At 50.1% G+C, this 16,918-nt stretch overlaps 1 protein-coding gene across 1 annotated transcript; it reads left to right on the forward strand.

Moving 5' to 3' along the window:
- The first annotated feature begins 9,276 nt into the window (after positions 1 to 9,276).
- On the forward strand, positions 9,277 to 15,421 carry CCDC68 (coiled-coil domain containing 68). The gene is made up of 10 exons (XM_032205514.1): positions 9,277 to 9,286; positions 11,516 to 11,658; positions 12,737 to 12,880; positions 13,102 to 13,227; positions 13,343 to 13,471; positions 13,893 to 13,975; positions 14,325 to 14,430; positions 14,733 to 14,816; positions 15,022 to 15,098; positions 15,355 to 15,421. Exons 1-10 carry the CDS (start codon positions 9,277 to 9,279, stop codon positions 15,419 to 15,421), a joined length of 969 nt encoding a protein of 322 aa, XP_032061405.1.
- Positions 15,422 to 16,918: the final 1,497 nt, after the last annotated feature.

Raw genomic sequence — 16,918 nt, forward strand, 5'->3', positions numbered from 1 at the left:
AAGCTGTGTCGTAGTCTTCTGTAAATGTGAGATCCTAATTGCATTCTGTTTCCATACAATGCGTTTATGTGCATTAACTTTGTTTAAACAACCACGATGCATTTGCAACTTCAGCATGACAACTGGAGGTTGCCATCCGTGTGACGGTTCTAGAGCCCAGAACTGGGGAGAAGAGATGTCAATGTTTTCCATCATGTAGAGCAAAGTAAATCACTCATTTATTCCAATTTTTTCCAGGGATTGTGACAATGGATGGAAGCAAAGCGGGAAACTGAAGGTGGTGGTGACGGAGGCAGGATGAGGCATGCTTACCGGAATGGTTCCAGAAGATAAAAACAACAATGAGTAAAAGAAAAAGGAATTGTCCTAAAAAACAGTAATGAAAGGAGGAGACCAGAGTCTAAAAATATCCATTCACTTGCACGTACACAGACAGAGATCATGAGAACTTCTCTCTGAGGGATGCAGACTCTGATAGCAATCTTAAAATCAAAACCCAAATGCAAGTGATATCAATTACTGACGGTTTTGTTTGTTAAAACTTCCTCTTTATTGATGATTTTAACTCAGATGTAAGACGGCTTTGTTTATGAGGGAATACACTTGGAGCTGTTGGGATCCTCTCCTGACGGGGAAGGAGGGATGAGGCGAGGGAAGGGGACAGGCACGGCTCTCCCTGCCTGCCCGGAGGGGAGCACGGCAGATTTATGGCCCTAACCCATGAGGCCAGAGCTCCCTTCATCTGCTGGAGGCCATGGCTTCATCTTTCTAGATGGAGAAGGAGAGCAACAAGGATTTATTTTTTGAATAGCCCCTGCTCCCTCTGAGTAGGCGCTTCATATCATTTCCCTTAGATGCCCGGGGAATGGCGGTGGCGATAAAGCTCACAGAGCTCAGCTGATTTTGCAGATACGTTGGCTGCCTGCTTCCAAGGCCTGCTACCAGCAGGAACCTGACTGCCTGAAGTGTCATGGAAGTGTCATGACAGAGGTTTCACCTCTCCCGTTTCCTTGAAGGGCTTCAAGGAAAGTGGGGCCTGAGGTGGCAGCATGGGGTGAGGGCGGAGAGCAAGGCCACGCTTCTCCTGGGCCTAAAAACCCTTTTTGGGCTGGCCTGGGGACACCTCCTGCACCCGGAGAGCTGCCACACGGGGCTGCAGGGTCACACATGACGCCAAAATAGGGTCAGAGCCAAGTTTCAGCAGTCACACTGCCCTCAGAGCAATGCCTTCAGGCCCTGGGGGCTGAGGGCCTTGAGGTCAAGCTCCTCCTGGGCGGGTGTCCCCAGCATCTCCTCCTGTCCCTCCACACAAGACGAGCAAATGGTTGTATCTGAGGGTCACTGCTTGTTGCCAGGTGTCCCCACACTGTCACCGTCCCTCCTTCACTTTCCATTGACATCCCTTTACTGCCACACTGCCAACCGAGGCTGAATACGGGATACTGCCATTTTCTGGTGCGATATTGCAAACCTCTGCTTCTTTTTTTCGAGGTGATACGTTGAGGAAAAACCCCCCAAAGCTGTTAGCTGTACATTTTTCTTCTAGAGATGAATCATAGGCAATTAACAGGAACAATTCTAATTAACTGACATAATTAAAAAACTAATAATGTTTAACATTATTGTTTTATACAATGACATTAGCTTTAACAGCCTAGCAACACATCAAGGCTTCATTTGCATAGTCACTGAGTATATTATTTATTCTTGGTTTCTTTGGTAACCAAATTGACAATAAGAACTGCAATGTGAATTCCTAAATTGTTTTGCCATATAGCTTCATAATTTATGCCATTGGCAGTAATTGTAATGTCTGTATAATTTCCTTTTAATTATCAGCTAATGAAATTTACATTCATTGGGGTAAAAAACAAATATTCACATTCGACTTCCAATCACCTGGCCAAATTTCCAATCAATTTGCCCGCGTTTAGCTGTGCCGTATGTTTATTTAGGTTTTCGAATGGCAAAATGGGCAAGAAATGCCGAAACCTCTTGGGCTGTTGGTGGCCGGAGGAGTCGCGATTGCTCTTTCGGCCTCCGCTGGGCTCTCCTTCCTCCCAGATTTCCATGATCCTTTCCAAAAAGAAGATGGAAGACGTGGACTTTATCGCGTTAAACTCCACGGATTGCAGGCGGAATTAATTCTGTAAACTTTAATTGCAGACTAATCTCTGTGTGTTCCCTTATCTCTTGATTTATTGCAGACATTTACTTCTAGTTTGAAAATTCCTCATCAGTTTCCCAAGGAATTAATTCAGGTTTTTTTTCAAAAGGACAAAGAAACAAAATAAAGGAGGGTTGAGGGAAGGAAATGGTTTCTAAATTCAAATTGTGAGGCTAATTACGATAATTATTTCATGAAATAATATAGAAACTTTATCTATATGAGCGTAGTTGTTTCGCTGAGAAAAAAAAATATCTATTTGCACGTAATCTTAATTGAACGCAACTTCTGAACAAGACAACACTTTGGATCATTGCATTTTAAGCAGTAATGCTTGGGAAAGCCAAATTGGCCCCAAAATGTGCTCCTTGGGCTCGGGCAGGGCTGTCCCAGTGTGTGCAAGGTCCTGGGGTGCCCTCGGTTGGGGTGTCCCCATGGGGGGCAGCGCCGCCGCACCTCGGCGAGCGGCCTCCGCGGCGACTGAGCGATGAAGTCCATTATCCTCAATTACCTTTAAGTGATTCCAATCGAGATTTGATGCGAATCCACATGAGACAAATTAAAACAATTAATGGACAATCTGGGCCAGTCCTCGAAGGGAAGTGCTTATTGTTTGCGTCTGGGTTTTTCTTCTCCATCAAGCGTGCCTCCCGCACACAGAACCTATTAGCTCCTTTTTGATTAGGAAAAAAAAAAAAAAAGGAAAAAAAAAGAAGAATCGTAATAATAATAAGTGCTAATATGCTGCATTTCTTGAGGGAGAAAGGCATTGCTGCTTGGAGGGCTCGCTTCCCAACAAAGTTCAGTGTGTCTCCTCGGAAAGGAGCCACCTGGGTGGTGATGGAGCATCTCTGCTTGGGAAGAGGAGGTCTCACCCGGGCGTCCTTAGCTTTTAGCTGCTGGAAAATGGTTGAGCTGGAAAGCAGGGAGTTACCCTCCCTGCCTGCCAAATTCCCCCTGGGGCTCAGCGGGGTCGGGTCCAGGCCTCGGGGATGCCAGCACGCTCACGGGGGGCTCGTGGAGCACACGCTCCTTAAAACTCAAAGGGATGGGACGCTGCTACGAAATGAGCAGCTGTGCTCAGGCTCATTTTGCTCAGCAAGCGGCAATTGTGATCTGGGTTTGGGTCCACTGCACAGCATTTCTATAGCAGTTGAAAATTCATTTCATTTCATTATCGGAACTGTTCAAGCACCCCACTTTGGATCAGAGAAATCTTTCTAAACCTGCAGGAAACTCATTTACCCCTGCTGAGGCTCCAGCTTCTCTTCCCGTATTAAGGTAGCGTTGTCTTCCCTAGGAGTTCTGGCAGGCACACACACAAGATTTGTTCTGAGGAGGGAAGGAACATTTGCCGAAATCCGGGGTGGAAAGGAGCAGCATTATTACTCTTCCCTGCTTTATTTAGGTCTGTTTCAAGGCTACTTTACTAATCTCTCATCTGTTACAAATACAGTTCCCGATGCATCAGAAAGGAGAGCGCTGCCTTTGAGGTGTCGTGATGTAGAACAAAGAAAAGACCGTCTGCCCTCCGAGATTTTACTAATGAAGACACTTGCAGTGTCATTAAGTTGAAAAGAGGGGGGAAAAAAAGAAAAAAAAGAGGCAGTAATCAAAGTGGGATGCTTTCAGATGGGGACTAATGCAGGAGGGCAGGTACCTTCCCCTTCCCAGCACAGCAGGACTGGCTGATCCCCGCTGCAAAACTCGACCCCGTTTCCTGATGGCAATGATTCAAAGACCCGCGAAGTTTATCGAAATCAATCCGTTTACTCCAGAAGTGCACCAATAAAGATTAATCCGAGATCAGATTGCCTGCGTTCATCGTATTGAACTTCCACTAGCGCAGAATAAACGCAGGGTGCGTAGCAGAGCTCTGCGTGCTCGTGCCCTACGACACCTGCAGCAACTCCTCTGCGCCCTGAGTGATGCTGTGAGCTTTTATCGGCCCCGTAAGCTTTCACCATCAAATAAATGACCTGCATTGATCCTGTGCACATGGAACAAGTTACTGAATGCAATTAGGGCAGCTGGAATGAGAGGTGTGCGTTGCAGAGAGGAATGACCCCCCGGCGACGTGTTTCGGGGCTCTCACCCTCATGCTGCAGCCTTGCCGGTGCTGCTTTCGGCTTCTCTTGGCACATTTTGGAGTCTCTTGCTTCAGCTGAGCAATATGTGGAAAGAGGCTGTTGCCTATCACGTTATCTTGTCTTTGAGGAAGGGCAACTGTTCTGGAGTTCCTCTTAAAAAAAATAATAAAATAATGACAAATAAATAAATAACCACAGTGAAGGAATGAGAAATGAACTTTTTATTTTTATTTTTTATTTTTTTTAATTTGGTGAGAATCTGCAAAGCAAAGCTCAGCTCAGGCAGCGCTGGGTGGCAGCTGGGTGGCAGAGCTGGGTGACAGAGCTGGTGGCAGAGCTGGGTGGCAGCACTAGGTGGCACTGCCTTCCCACTGCTCCACCCGCACCTCCTGCATCCCCTGCATCTCCTGCATCCCCTAAACAAGAAAAAAAAAAAATAAAAAATAATCAATCTCTTTGCAGTTTCCTGGGAAGTGAGGTGATGGATGGGGCCGAGCATTAAACACCTCTGGTGTGGCTTGTGTGAGCGATGCCGCAGACACTGGGCTGGTGCTCGTGGTCCTAAATCGCCAACAGAGCTCCCACCCCATTAACACCAGCAGCAAAGTGCCCGCTGAGACTGGGGATGGGGCCGTGGCATCGTGGCAGGCACCAGCACCCCAGCACCAGCACCCCATGTGCAGACCTGCAGACCTGCAGCATCGCCCCCCATGGGACCCCACACTCCATGGGACCCCAGAAAGTGCCATTAACCCCATGCCATGAGCCAAAGGCACTGCATAGAGAGACGCTGAGGTTTCCCATTTGGGGATTTGCTTCTCACACTCGTGTCTAGATGGCTTCAGAGGTGTCAAGCTGACGTGTTCGTACACATGGCGCTTCCACTCGCTACCGCAACCCTATCAAAATAAATGGAGGTACGGTAAAAACACCCAGAAATCGTATTTTTGAACAGCTTTTCGCTGCGCTTTGCACGGTTTTTGAGCAGCGCTCTCGTTTGCCATCTGACATTTGCTTGGCACGGTTTTTCCTGGCATGGGAGCCCCGAACGTAATGCCAAGGTATGAAAGGCAAATCAGTGCCGAGCAGCACAAGGATGGTGACAGGCGAACCGCCCCGCTAGAAATAACATCAGTGATGGTGTTTAAAGACAGGAGTTCTCCAAATGTGGATTTCAGCCAAGCTGTCGTGGACAAGGAAGGTTTATGGGGTCTGGACCTGCTGTGCTTCGAGAAGCGCAGCCGAGGGAATATCGCTGGGTCACTTTTCTTCTTCACGTAGGCAAGAAAACGCGTCTTGGATAGCCTTCCTCAGCACCAGCCTGTGGAAATAATTGTATTTCCTAAAGAAAAAGGGTCCGTACTGACATGGGAAAGGGTTAGGGCTTTAACTTTTGACCAAAAGCAGTATTAATGGCTTAAGGGGCGTGCAGTAACCATTCTCTCCATAATCTAGTGTTGGCTTCAACATATCAGGGTTTCTCCCCCTCTGTGCCCACATTTCACTCACCAGAGGGCTGCTGTCCCGTCCTGTACATGGGGAAGCCCAAACCCTGTCAATGCCAACCTCTGGCAGTGCAGATCAGGATGAGAAATAGTCTCTGAGGGCTACATCCACGCGACCTACTTCACGACCTGCGTGGCACAGGGATCACGGTGGAGGCGAGTGCCGCCCCTAATTACAACACCACTGAAGTGGGTTTTATAAGGAGAGATTTTTTAGAGCAAATGATTTATTTAGGAAAAAAAATAAAAATAAATAAATAAACAAGCTCTTTGGTTCACAAGCTCTCCCGTACGCATGAAATGGAAGGAACACGTTTCAAGCTTTCGTTCCTATTTAATTAATTCCAATTAGCGGCTGGCTAGACCAGGCGCAAATATTCCTTCCCTTTGCAAATAACAAATATTGCGAGGGGACCTATTTAGTCGGGGGTAAGCAGGCGTTGCCTAGTCTTGGTTAGACGCTCTTAAAATGTCTCTATAAACCGGGGGAAGAGTGAGGGCTTCATTTTCCTGCTAATGTTATGTTTTCAGCCCAGGCGCGATAAGAAGAACCCTTTTTTTTCTTCTTGCCCAAACTGCTCATGCAACAAAACTCTTATCTTAAAAAGACATTGACAGGAACAGTTAACGCACTGTATAATTAAAGCAATAAATTAATTACCAGGCTTCCCTGGTGACTGTTAAGCACTTGAGGCAAAAGAGCTGTCTTTTGCTCCTTCTTGCAGGATTATTGCTGTTGGGTTCGAACATTAGCTTCAGCATCTAAGCTAGGGCACTTTCCCTGGTGCAGGCACAAAACACTTCCCACCTGTAGGCTGCTGGAGGAGTGTTACCAACAGGTTTGCAACCCGCTGGCCGTGACGTCCTGCAACACATCCTGAATTTTGGGGTGATTTGGGGTGATCTCGGGCCAGCCTCGCTCACAGCTCCCTCCTTGGGGCGCAGCCTGGGTGCTCGATACCTCTGCCAGGACACACGGACAGCATAAAGGGACACACGGACAGCATGAAGGGACACGTGGACAGTGTGCTGGGACATTTATTGAGTTTGCCATCACATCAAGATGGCTCGAACACACCTTGGCTGCGTGCTTCCCGGCAGGCAGCAGACAGATGACTCACGGCTCTCGTTGAGCCTCTGGGCCTGGCAGAGCCAGGACATAATCTGCGCTTCTTATCTAGAAATCCCAACGTTAAAGCTTTGTTTGAGTAACTCCTTGCCGTGTTTGTCTGTGGAGAGTGGCTCAAAAGCCGTCAATAAAAGGCTGGTTTTGTAGGGTGAGCTCGGCTTGAAGGAACTTTGGGTCTTTATTAAAATTTCTAAATCCTCATCTTTAATCTTCCTCAGCTCTGGCATGAAGGCTGGCTTCGGGTAAGGGATTTGGGGAGCAGGCGGTGCAGGAGCTGTGAGCAGCCAAGGGCAAGGCGAGCTATGGGGCCGAGCATCAGTGGGGGCAGCACGGGGACCCCTGGCCGTGCGCTGTGACCGGAAAAACCTGAGTGGGATCGGACAGGTTTCCAGCGAGGAATGCACTTTGCCTCGCTAATCAGCGATCCTCCCACCAGGGAAATTGCTGACTGAATGCTCACGGTGTCTGCTGGCAAACCTGCGGTTACACCCACGGGGTTCATGGGCAGGAGCGGCCGGAGCTGGGACGAGGAGAGGATGGCATTTCCGCGGGCAGCTCAGGAGCCAGCTCCACGAAATGGCATTTCTGCACAGGATTTGGATATTTGGTGCTCCTTTCTGGCTCTCTCCTGCCTGAAAGCTCCTGAAAATGCAGAAGCGAAGCACAGAATGAAAGAGCCATCGTGCTTCCAGAGTATGAGTGATGCAGCTGCATTACTGCTTATGTTTTCAATAGAGAAATAAAAATAAGTAATCCTCCTTCAGAGATATATATAAAGTTTCTTTCCATATTATTCATCAGGCTTTGCTCCAGACCTCAAAATTTGCAAATGATCTTAATGCTTTATTCAGCAAAGCCCACAATGGAAGTTTGGTGGGAAAACCCATAGTGACATAATAATTTTCTCTGTTCTCTTTTGAACGAGTTTGTGGATATAACTGTGCTTTTGTGGAGGTGAAACGGAGATATTTGAATAATGACAGTACGAGGATGAGTAACTGAACAAGCTCCAGGGGCTGGGAGACCTTCCCGTCACAGGCTCAGCTCCCTGCACATCCCATACGAACCTGTGGCTGAATCAAAACAGGATGCGGCGGGGAGGAATGATGAATCCCAGGGCAAGTCCGAATCGCTAACCTAAATTCCCGTGGCTCATCGGCCTCCCCTGCCATGTGGGTGCTACACGTGAAGCTTACACAAGGCTGCGTGGAGCACTGCAGCGTGCTGATAGCTGGGCTGGCAGCTCCTGCAGTACCCCGTAAGTCACCTCGAAACGTCTCCCCATGAATAAAGGTCTTCAGGCATCACCCCGTGTCAACGCTAGCAAATGATTTAGCAAATCTTACCCCCTCAGAGACTTCCTGGGGGAAAGCACAGCGGTGTTTGCAAACCATTTGAGACGCAGCCTCAAGGCCACGCCAAGCTGCATTTTGCTTCCCCTGCCGTAAGCAGTGAAGGGAAATGAAATCACCTGGACTCTGCCTTCCTGGGCTGCTAAACACAGCTGGAGCCAGCTCCAAGGCTCACAGGGGACTAAAGATTAACCACCAGTGGGTGGGTAGGAGACGAAAAACCTCCTCTTGTGCCCCCATTTTAGAGATTTGAGTTTCCAGAGCTGAGGAAGGAGCAGTCCTGGGGATGTGCTGGGTGCTAACTGGGCTCGGGGTGGTTTTGGGGTGTGCTCAGCCTCTCACCTTGCTGGGGAGAGGAGACTTTGGAGCTGGGCGCTGCCTCGCCACTGTTTGCTCTCTAAATGGGGCTGGGACCAGCCTGATTTTGTCCCACACCTCACACCCGAAGGCGAGAAAGGAGCAGCACGTCCCAGGCAGAAGAAAAGAGGAATCATGCTTTATTATTCTTATTATTTCTGATTATAATTAATAAGACAACCCCCTTGCCCTCCCAGAGAACAGACAGCTCGCTGGGGCCAGCAGCTCCTGGCCCTCAGCCCGGGACAACGCTGGGGTCCCAACAGTGCAGGAGGACACCATGAGGGGACACCACGAGGGGACAGCATCATGTGGGGACACTATGGTGGTGGGTGGGTGCCCTGCAGCTGCACCACACAGCCTCAGCTTCAAGACGCTGCCGGGACGAGAAAACTGGGTGCAAAACGGTGGATTTTGGGGTTACGGGCACGGAGGGCTTGCTGTGGGGCGGACCTGCTGACAGGGCTGCTGTGTTTGTAGCACTTTTATGACACGTTTTTCTCCCTCCGTTCCCATTTTCCCCTCTACCCGTGCAGCTCCAGAGGGGGAACGTTATAGGGGGAGGGCTGTGAGGGCTGTGGGGCTGGAGGCTCCGACCCAAACCGGGCCGGGCTGAGGCGGGGCCGGGCGGGGCTCGGGGCCGTGCTCGGGGCTCCCCGGCGGCTGGGGCCGAGCCATGTCCGCAGGTGAGGCTGAGGGAATGGGGGGAGAAGGGTTTGGGGGGGCAGGAGGCTGAGGAAGAGGAGGAAGAGTGGGGGACCCGCTGGGTGGGTGCTGGGGGCACCGCAACCTGCCCAAGCCCCCGGGGGAGCACCCAAAGGTGCTTTTGCTTTGTGTTTCGGTGTATTTTCTAGCAAGGGGTTGTTAAACAGCGCTGGGAGCAGCCACAGCAAGCAGCTCCTGCAGGCACAGGCATGAAAAGGGGGAGGAATGGTGGCTAAATCCCTGTTCAGCTCTGGGATGAGCGCCGTGGTTGTTTACCTGGCAGCTCCTGGGGAGCATGGGCAGGGAGAGACCGGGTGTTGGGGTACGGGGCTCTGTCGGAGGCTGGCATGGGGTTTTTTTACCCGAATATCCCCACTAGTTGCAATGAAATGTGTTAATTCTGATTAGAAGGGCTCCAGCCCTGCCTTCGTTTTGTTGCTGGTCCCGTTGCCCCGCCTGGAAAGGCGCTCGGGGCAAAGACCCAGATTTGGGGTTTATGGCACAGACCTGCCCTGAGTCCCCAAGCACCTCCCGCCCCAAATGGGGACCTTCAGGCCACCTTGCGGGGCTTTGCCCGCTCTTTATTTCTCCTGCCTCTGCTTCTTCAGGGCTAAAAGGGATTTGACCCCACTCACCCCAAGGGGACGGGACCTGGAGGCTTCAGGCTGAACCCCCCAGGCTGGAGGGAGACTGGTGTGGGGTGCCGCTGTGTGGGGTGAGCTGGCAGCCAGGAGGAAAACAGCAGCCCCAGAGCGAGAAATGACTTTGTGCCAGCAGGGAACCATCCTCTGGAGCTATGGAAACCTCTTCCGTGTGCTCGCTTGAGGTCAAAGCCCTGAGGGTTGTGTCTGGATCTCCAGCTCCTCCTTGCCAGTCCCATGAAAATTACAGGCAGAAAGGGAGCTCTTCGTTTAACATCATTTTATTTTTTATTTTTTAATGCTTATTTATGGCTGATTTATGATTTAGTTTTCTGTATTGTCCGGCTGGGACACAGGTTAACAGAAGGAGGGGAAGGTCTGCAGCGGGGCAGTTGTGCAAGTAGCTCCTTGTGGGAACACAATTCCTCCTCCACCGCAGCAATAAATATTTCGAGTTGCCTAATTATATTTTACTAGAAAACGGGTTAATTAAGAAATGGGCTAGCCTGAGTGAGCTTCCTGGTAGTGCTGCAACACTCTGTGCTGGGATGACTCAATGAACATGAGGGTTTGCCTGCAGCAAACCATGCGGGGATGGCGCTCACCGACTTAACCCGCAGGAGCTAAGACCTTGAACTGCAGTGTCTTTAAATAAATGTATTTTTCAGTGAACTTTTATTGTAAATGATCTGCAAGGTTTGTAAAACCCAACCACTTTTTGTTTTGAGCCTGTCCACCACCACGCTGAGTGGTTTGATTAATCTCCTGTGCGAGCTTTAATTAGTTCCAGGTGCTTCCAAGGGGCTCGTTTAAAAACCAGCTTGCCTGATGGGCACCTGTAAGCTTGCTGGGGCAGGCTGGAAACAGGGAGCTGGAGCAATGCAGGCTCCTTTCAGAGGAAAGCAGCTGACACTGGATGTCACCATTGTACAAGAGAAACAAAACCGAGGTGGCTGGGACCTTCGTCTCGGTGCGTGACACGGGAAGAAGAAGCTTTATCTGCTGTCTCCCATCCGTTCCCGTAGGTAGTTTTGCTCCCACCCCTCTCCCGAGTGTTACGGTGTTGTTCCTGCTTTGTGCTGCTCCTCGCATCTGAGCAGGACAGGTTATCAGTCCCCGGGACTTGCTCTAATTGGCGGTGGGACCGCTCTGCTGGCTGTAATTGCTTTTGGTGGATAAACTTCTCAGACGAGTGGCAAAAGTTTTGTTTTGCCCCGTGTCAAATTGCAGGTGCGTGCGAGGCATTGGCACGTTTTCTGCCCGGAGTCTCCGGCCAAGAGTTTTCTGAAATGATGTAGGATTGAGGCTTAGGTTGCTAGCGAGAAGTCGGTAAGATCCTCAATGAGAATAATGTGCAAATTCATTTATTTTCCCATCTATAAAAAGAAAAAAGAAAAGGAAGTGCCTACATTTTATTTTTATGTGGTTCTCAGTCTTTGTTTCTTTAAGCTTGCAACGCCTGCTTGGCTCCAGCACACCCCTGAAGCCGAAATGGAATTAAATGGGGTGGAGAAATGGCCTCGCTACATTAAATTAAGGAGCCAAGCCCCTCTTCTCGCCCTTCTACAGGTCAGAGGAACGCACGCATCGTGACCACCACCCTGCTGCTCACTGAAGAAGTAATGCGGGAAGACCGGGGCTCGGAGGGGAGCTACGTCCTGTACGGCTCCTCCTGCGCCGAGCTCACCGAAGAAGCTGAATATGTGAAAAAGGTATTTGTGAAGCCTTGTTTTGTTCCCTCCTTCGCTTGGCAGCACGGTGAGCAATCGTGATAGCTGCCGAAAGAGAAGATCCCGACCACGCGTGGCTATTTACTACAAATATGATTTTCTCCGCAGCGCTGCTTTAATTATAGCACGCGCTGTCTTGGGTCAACCACTCTGAAACAGAGGGTTTTCCACCCCTTATTTAGGGTTGTTGCAAGAGGCGTTGATGTGCTGTCCCCACCCAAATTCAGGGCTCTTGCGAGGCAGAGCTGGGGATGCTTTGTGATAAGGAGGTGTTTAGGATGGGTGCCTTGTGCTTTACAGGTGACAGCAGCAGAACAAGGTGGGAGCTGATGAAAATAAAAGGGTAAAATGATGAAAATAAAAGGATAAAAGGATCCAGCCTCACTGCAAAAAAAGGATATATTCTGTGGTGGTGACATTAACTCAGGAAGGGTGTGTGAAGGGGTGGGCCAAAACTCTGCTCATTAAGAAATAATTGATCACAACAAGTTCTTTAAAACGCTTATCCCTTTTTCTGCTCAGGTGAGGAAGGAGGTGGGAAGAAAAGAGGCGAACAGAAAGTGATTTATGGTGTTTGAGCTCTTTGAAATGCCCAGGCAGCCCTTTGTTTTTAGGGGTTTATTTTTAACAAGCGAACTGGGAGGAAAGGAAGAAAGGCCGTGCAAAATGCCAGCGAGTTCTGGCAGAAATCTGAGCGGCTGCGGGTCGTGTTTCCTGCACAAACCGGGTCTCAGAGCGGAGAGGTGGACAGCAGCTGCTAACGTGTGTGTATGCGGCCTCACCTGCCCTAGGTGATCATCTAAAAGCGAATTATTCTTGCAGAGTAACAATGGGGGGAGCAGAAGGCAGCTGTTTATTAGGACTGATGTGCTGAGGCTTTAAAATATGAAGCCCTGGGGAGCTGCACTGCTCTGCTGGCATTGGGTAGAGCTGGCTGCTCTGCAACGCTGGCTCCCAGGAAAAGAAAAGGGGTGATTACAAGAAACCGGCCTGTTTTAGGGGCTTAGTCATCTGTTTTTCTGATCCCTTAACCATTCTTTCCCTGTGTGTTCCCTTTTAGCAGCACCCTCCGGCGCCGGGCAGGAGCGCAGAGCCCAGGAGCAGCGGCTGGAGCTCGAGCTGCAGCCCCGTGGCGGCGAAGATGAGGGAAACGGAGCAGCAGCTGCTGCTGGTCAGCAGGGAGAACCAGCTGCTGCGGATCAAGGTATGTGCTGGGGGCTTCCCAAGGTTTCTCCTGTGCCTCGTGGCACGGGGGACAACAGTTTTTGGGGGGGAAGAGGCAGAGCTGCCTCGCTTCTCTGGCTGGTGTGAGCTGCTCTGTTCTAGCAGATGATGAAATTCATATTAAACCTGCTTTTTTGACAAGGGAAAATAGTGAAAATTGATTCTATTATATATAATTATTGTGAAATTCCCCCTTTCTAGCTGGAAGCCACAAGAGAAGCAGGCGTGCAGGCTCTCCGGGCTGCCTCCCAAAAACTCTACGAGAGCTACCAGGCTCGCTCCGAAGAACTTTGCAAAACTCAGGAGAAGGAGAAGCAGCAAATACAGGTATGGATCTCCCTGGGAGGGGGCACGACGGTCCTGCTCAGCGACCGAGCTGGTCCAGGAAGGTATTCTGAGCCCCCAAAATCTCAGCTGGGTCCTGTGCCCTCCTCATTTTCAGGCCTTCAGTCAGGAGCAGGAGGGAAAGCTGCAGCAGCAGGAGGAGAAGGCCACGCAGCTCGCCGGCGCTGTGGAGGAGAGGTGCGCCCGCATCACGGCCATGGAGCAGCGCGTGCACAGGATGGAGGAGGTGGGAGGCAAAACCACGAGGTTTGGCAAGTGGTGGAAAAAGTATTTTTGAAGGATTTGTGGCCTTCTGGTTAAAAAAAACATCCTGTAAATAGAGCCGGATGTAGCACTTTTGTGGTACCCTCTGGTGGCTGAGCGTGGCCACTCAGAAGACCTGAGGTTTTTGTTGATTAAATAAAGGCAAAACCTGTTATTTTAAGAGTGAATTTTCTCGTGGTAGGTCAGTACGCTGCTATCTCTTTCTGGGTTGGTTTAAAGAGGTCAGATTTCTGTACCTACACCTGGAGTTGAGGTTGCTGTAGGCGGCTAGCACTGAATTTTTGGAGGCTGGCTAGCGGTCGGACCTAAAGCCGAATGTCTCTATGTAAAGAAATGACAGGGTGTGTAATACCATTCTCAGAAAACTGTTTTTATTTCCTTAGGAGAAGAAAACGCTGATGGAAAAGAAAACGTCCTATGAAAAGATGCTTCTGCAGATGATGTCGAGGAACGAAGACAGCAAACGGTGACTAAACGCACGGGGTGCAGCGCTCCCCTTGTTTCTGGGGGTGACTTTCGGAGGGTATCGCTCCCTACCCACCCCGTGGGGCTCCCAGAACATCTGCAGCCCCCCCTTACTCTTTTTTTTTTTTTTTTTTTAAATATCAGATAATGTTTTATTGCTTATGAACTCATTTGCAAATTCAGCCCGTGGAGTTATCGATGAGTTTCGCGCTCAACAGGGATTCGGGTTGGTGGGGGGCCTACCACACGCAGTCTGGCTTATTTTAGGGCTTTATTTTATGGGGTTATTTGCTCTGCTCAGCCCAGGAGCTTTTATAAACTCGTGCTCCCCTCCTTGCTCCTGTCCCCAGGTGCCTGGCGGTGCAGCAGGACATCGCCACGCTGCGGGAGCAGATCGGCCACCTGCAGCGCCTGATCGGGGCGCAGCACCAGAGCCTGCGCCGCGTCATCCAGGAGGTAAGGCCCAGGATGGGGGATGCAGAGGCCTCCATCGCCCCCAAAATGGGGTTATTGTGGTGGATGGGGCGAGCTCGGGCTGTAAACATGCTGTCACGAACAGCCCTCGCCAACACGAGGCAAAATAAGGAAAACACGACGCGGAAATTGTCTTATACGTTGGGCAATCAATTAGCTTCAGTTTTAATTTGGTGAAAGAAGTGCCTGCAAGTCCCCTGGTGTGGCAGGACGCTTAATGCTGTGGTTTTACTCGTTTTTCGTGTTTTGGAAAAATCTTACAGCCTTCCTTTCTTAACTCCTAGGCGGAGGAATTGAACAAAGAACTCAAAATCCAGGACAAGAAAATAGAAGACCTGACCGAAAAGGTGACGGCGCTTGAGACTCAGGTAAGGCCAGGAAGGAGGAAGGGGCATTAAGCTGAGAGATCAGCAGTGGTCCTGTGAAACCCTCATGTTTCTCAGGTTGGGAAACGTCAGGAGAGAGGGCAGCAAAAAGCAGGGATGGCCCTGGAGGCTGCTGAGCTGGGGGCAGCGCCTGGCTGTGATTTATTTGCATTACATCTTGTTTTGTTTTGTTTTTTTCCCCCTGCAGAATAAAGAACTAAAAGACAAAGTGGAGTTCTGGTCCGGCCAGCCCAAGACGAAAGTTTCAAAAGCCGTCCTGACAGAGTGAGTGCCTCTGCCCGGGGAGGTTTGGGAGAGCTGAGCCAGGCCTTGGGGGAAGGAATCTGATCACAGCCTGCAGAGGATCCCTTCCTGATGCAGGAAAGGGAGGCGGGAGCCTGCTGCCCACATGCAGGGCAGCAGTTACACCTCACAGTGGTGAGAGTGTATAGAGAGGGGTGGATTTGTGATGTTTTTTTTAGAAAAAGAGGTGTAGGAAGGTTTCTGAGCGATCCCTGCTTTTCTCTGCTTCACTCCGCAGCCCCCTGCGGGACTACAGAGCATCCCCTTACCTGCTGCTGACCAGGATGAAGAAGCAGGACTGCTAAACGAACTTAATGAAACGAGGGCGTGCTTCTCCTGCCTTTAGCAGAAGGACTTCTTGTGTTGCAACACGTCTTCAACACTTGCTTTTTCTGAGACGTGGTGCAGAAGAGGTGCCGCGGAGCTGCTTTTGGGAGAATAAACCTGGAACCAAGGCACGAGGTGAAGAGAGAGCCCAGGGGCATCAGTTCCATACCCACCGGGAGCAGGAGCTGTTCACGGTAAGCCATACGGGGCCGTCCCCGTGGCATTCAGCACCCTGGGCATGGCACTGCACCGTCCTCAGACAAGGATTGAGCAGATTCCTCTCGGTGTTCAACCAGCTTTTGTTTTCCTGAACACTTTCCACGGTGAGTTTTGTGCTCCAGTCGGTGCGAGGACGAAGCTCCACGTGTAGCCTCTCCTTCCCTTCACCAAAATCCCGTTTGCATGGGATTGGACTTGTTTCCTGGATAGTTCCTGGCATTTACGTCCTCATTTTGATCCAAAATCTTCAAAGGGTGATGAACAGCTCCTGCTGCCTGCGTTGCTGCCTACCCCTGACTGTCCCGGTGCAGGTAACATCTCATCCGTCCAGCCCCGTGCCCAGGACAGGCTGGTCCCTCTGCTGTCACACCAAAGTGTTCTGGGCACCGTTTGTCCCTCATTTGAGATGTCACCTCGTGGTGTGACTCGTATCCCCCACGTGAGTGACACTATTTGCACGTGCACCTTCACCTCTGAAGGGAAAGGAAAGCCAAAGCCTTGTATAAAGTTTGTTTTCTCACCTGTTGTCACAGACGGCAGTATTTTGGGAAAAACAACCGTGTTGATCCTTAAATAAGACTTGAACGTACCAAACTTGTCTGTTCCTTTTCTTAGCTCGCTTCAGAAGGTGGGTTTATCCTTTCAGGAGAAACTGAGCTCAACTGCAGGTCAGGATTAAAAAAAAAATAACCGCTTTCCCCCCAAAGAGGTGAGCCAGCCGCTTAAAAATGTACTTTTATTGTGAAAATAACAGTGCAGAAACCGGATCACGGGCGTACATTCCTCAGCTGTGTTACACAGACCCACGCACCGGGGGCTCATCCGCCAGCACGGCTTGAAGCCCCAGGTGCTTTGGTACAAAAAAAAAGTGACAAGAAATTTGTTAAGCAAGCGCCGTGGTCCCAGCGAGGGGCATCTAATGCTAAAAAAACACCGTTTGTGTTCGAGCTATAGTGTCAACCGCACTCATGTCACTAGGCGTCACAGGGATCTGCTGGAGACGAACGTAAAACATGCTTACCAGAGCACAACAGAAGAAAACACCCGGGGAGGAACTGCTACAGGCTCCGTAGTGTTCGTATCTGGACGAGGAAAGGTGCCTCGCCGAAGCCAAAGAACAATTCAACGTCCAGAAGTAGGTTGGTAAGACACAAGAGGCTTTTTTTTTTTTTTGTAATACACAGTTTGTCCATTAAAGCCCTATTGCACAATGAGGATGGACGAGTTTAGGGTTTATTTTCTAAAGTTATGTGTTC

The sequence above is a fragment of the Aythya fuligula genome, chromosome Z (assembly GCF_009819795.1).
Source record: "Aythya fuligula isolate bAytFul2 chromosome Z, bAytFul2.pri, whole genome shotgun sequence".
Taxonomy (NCBI): Eukaryota; Metazoa; Chordata; class Aves; order Anseriformes; family Anatidae; genus Aythya; species Aythya fuligula.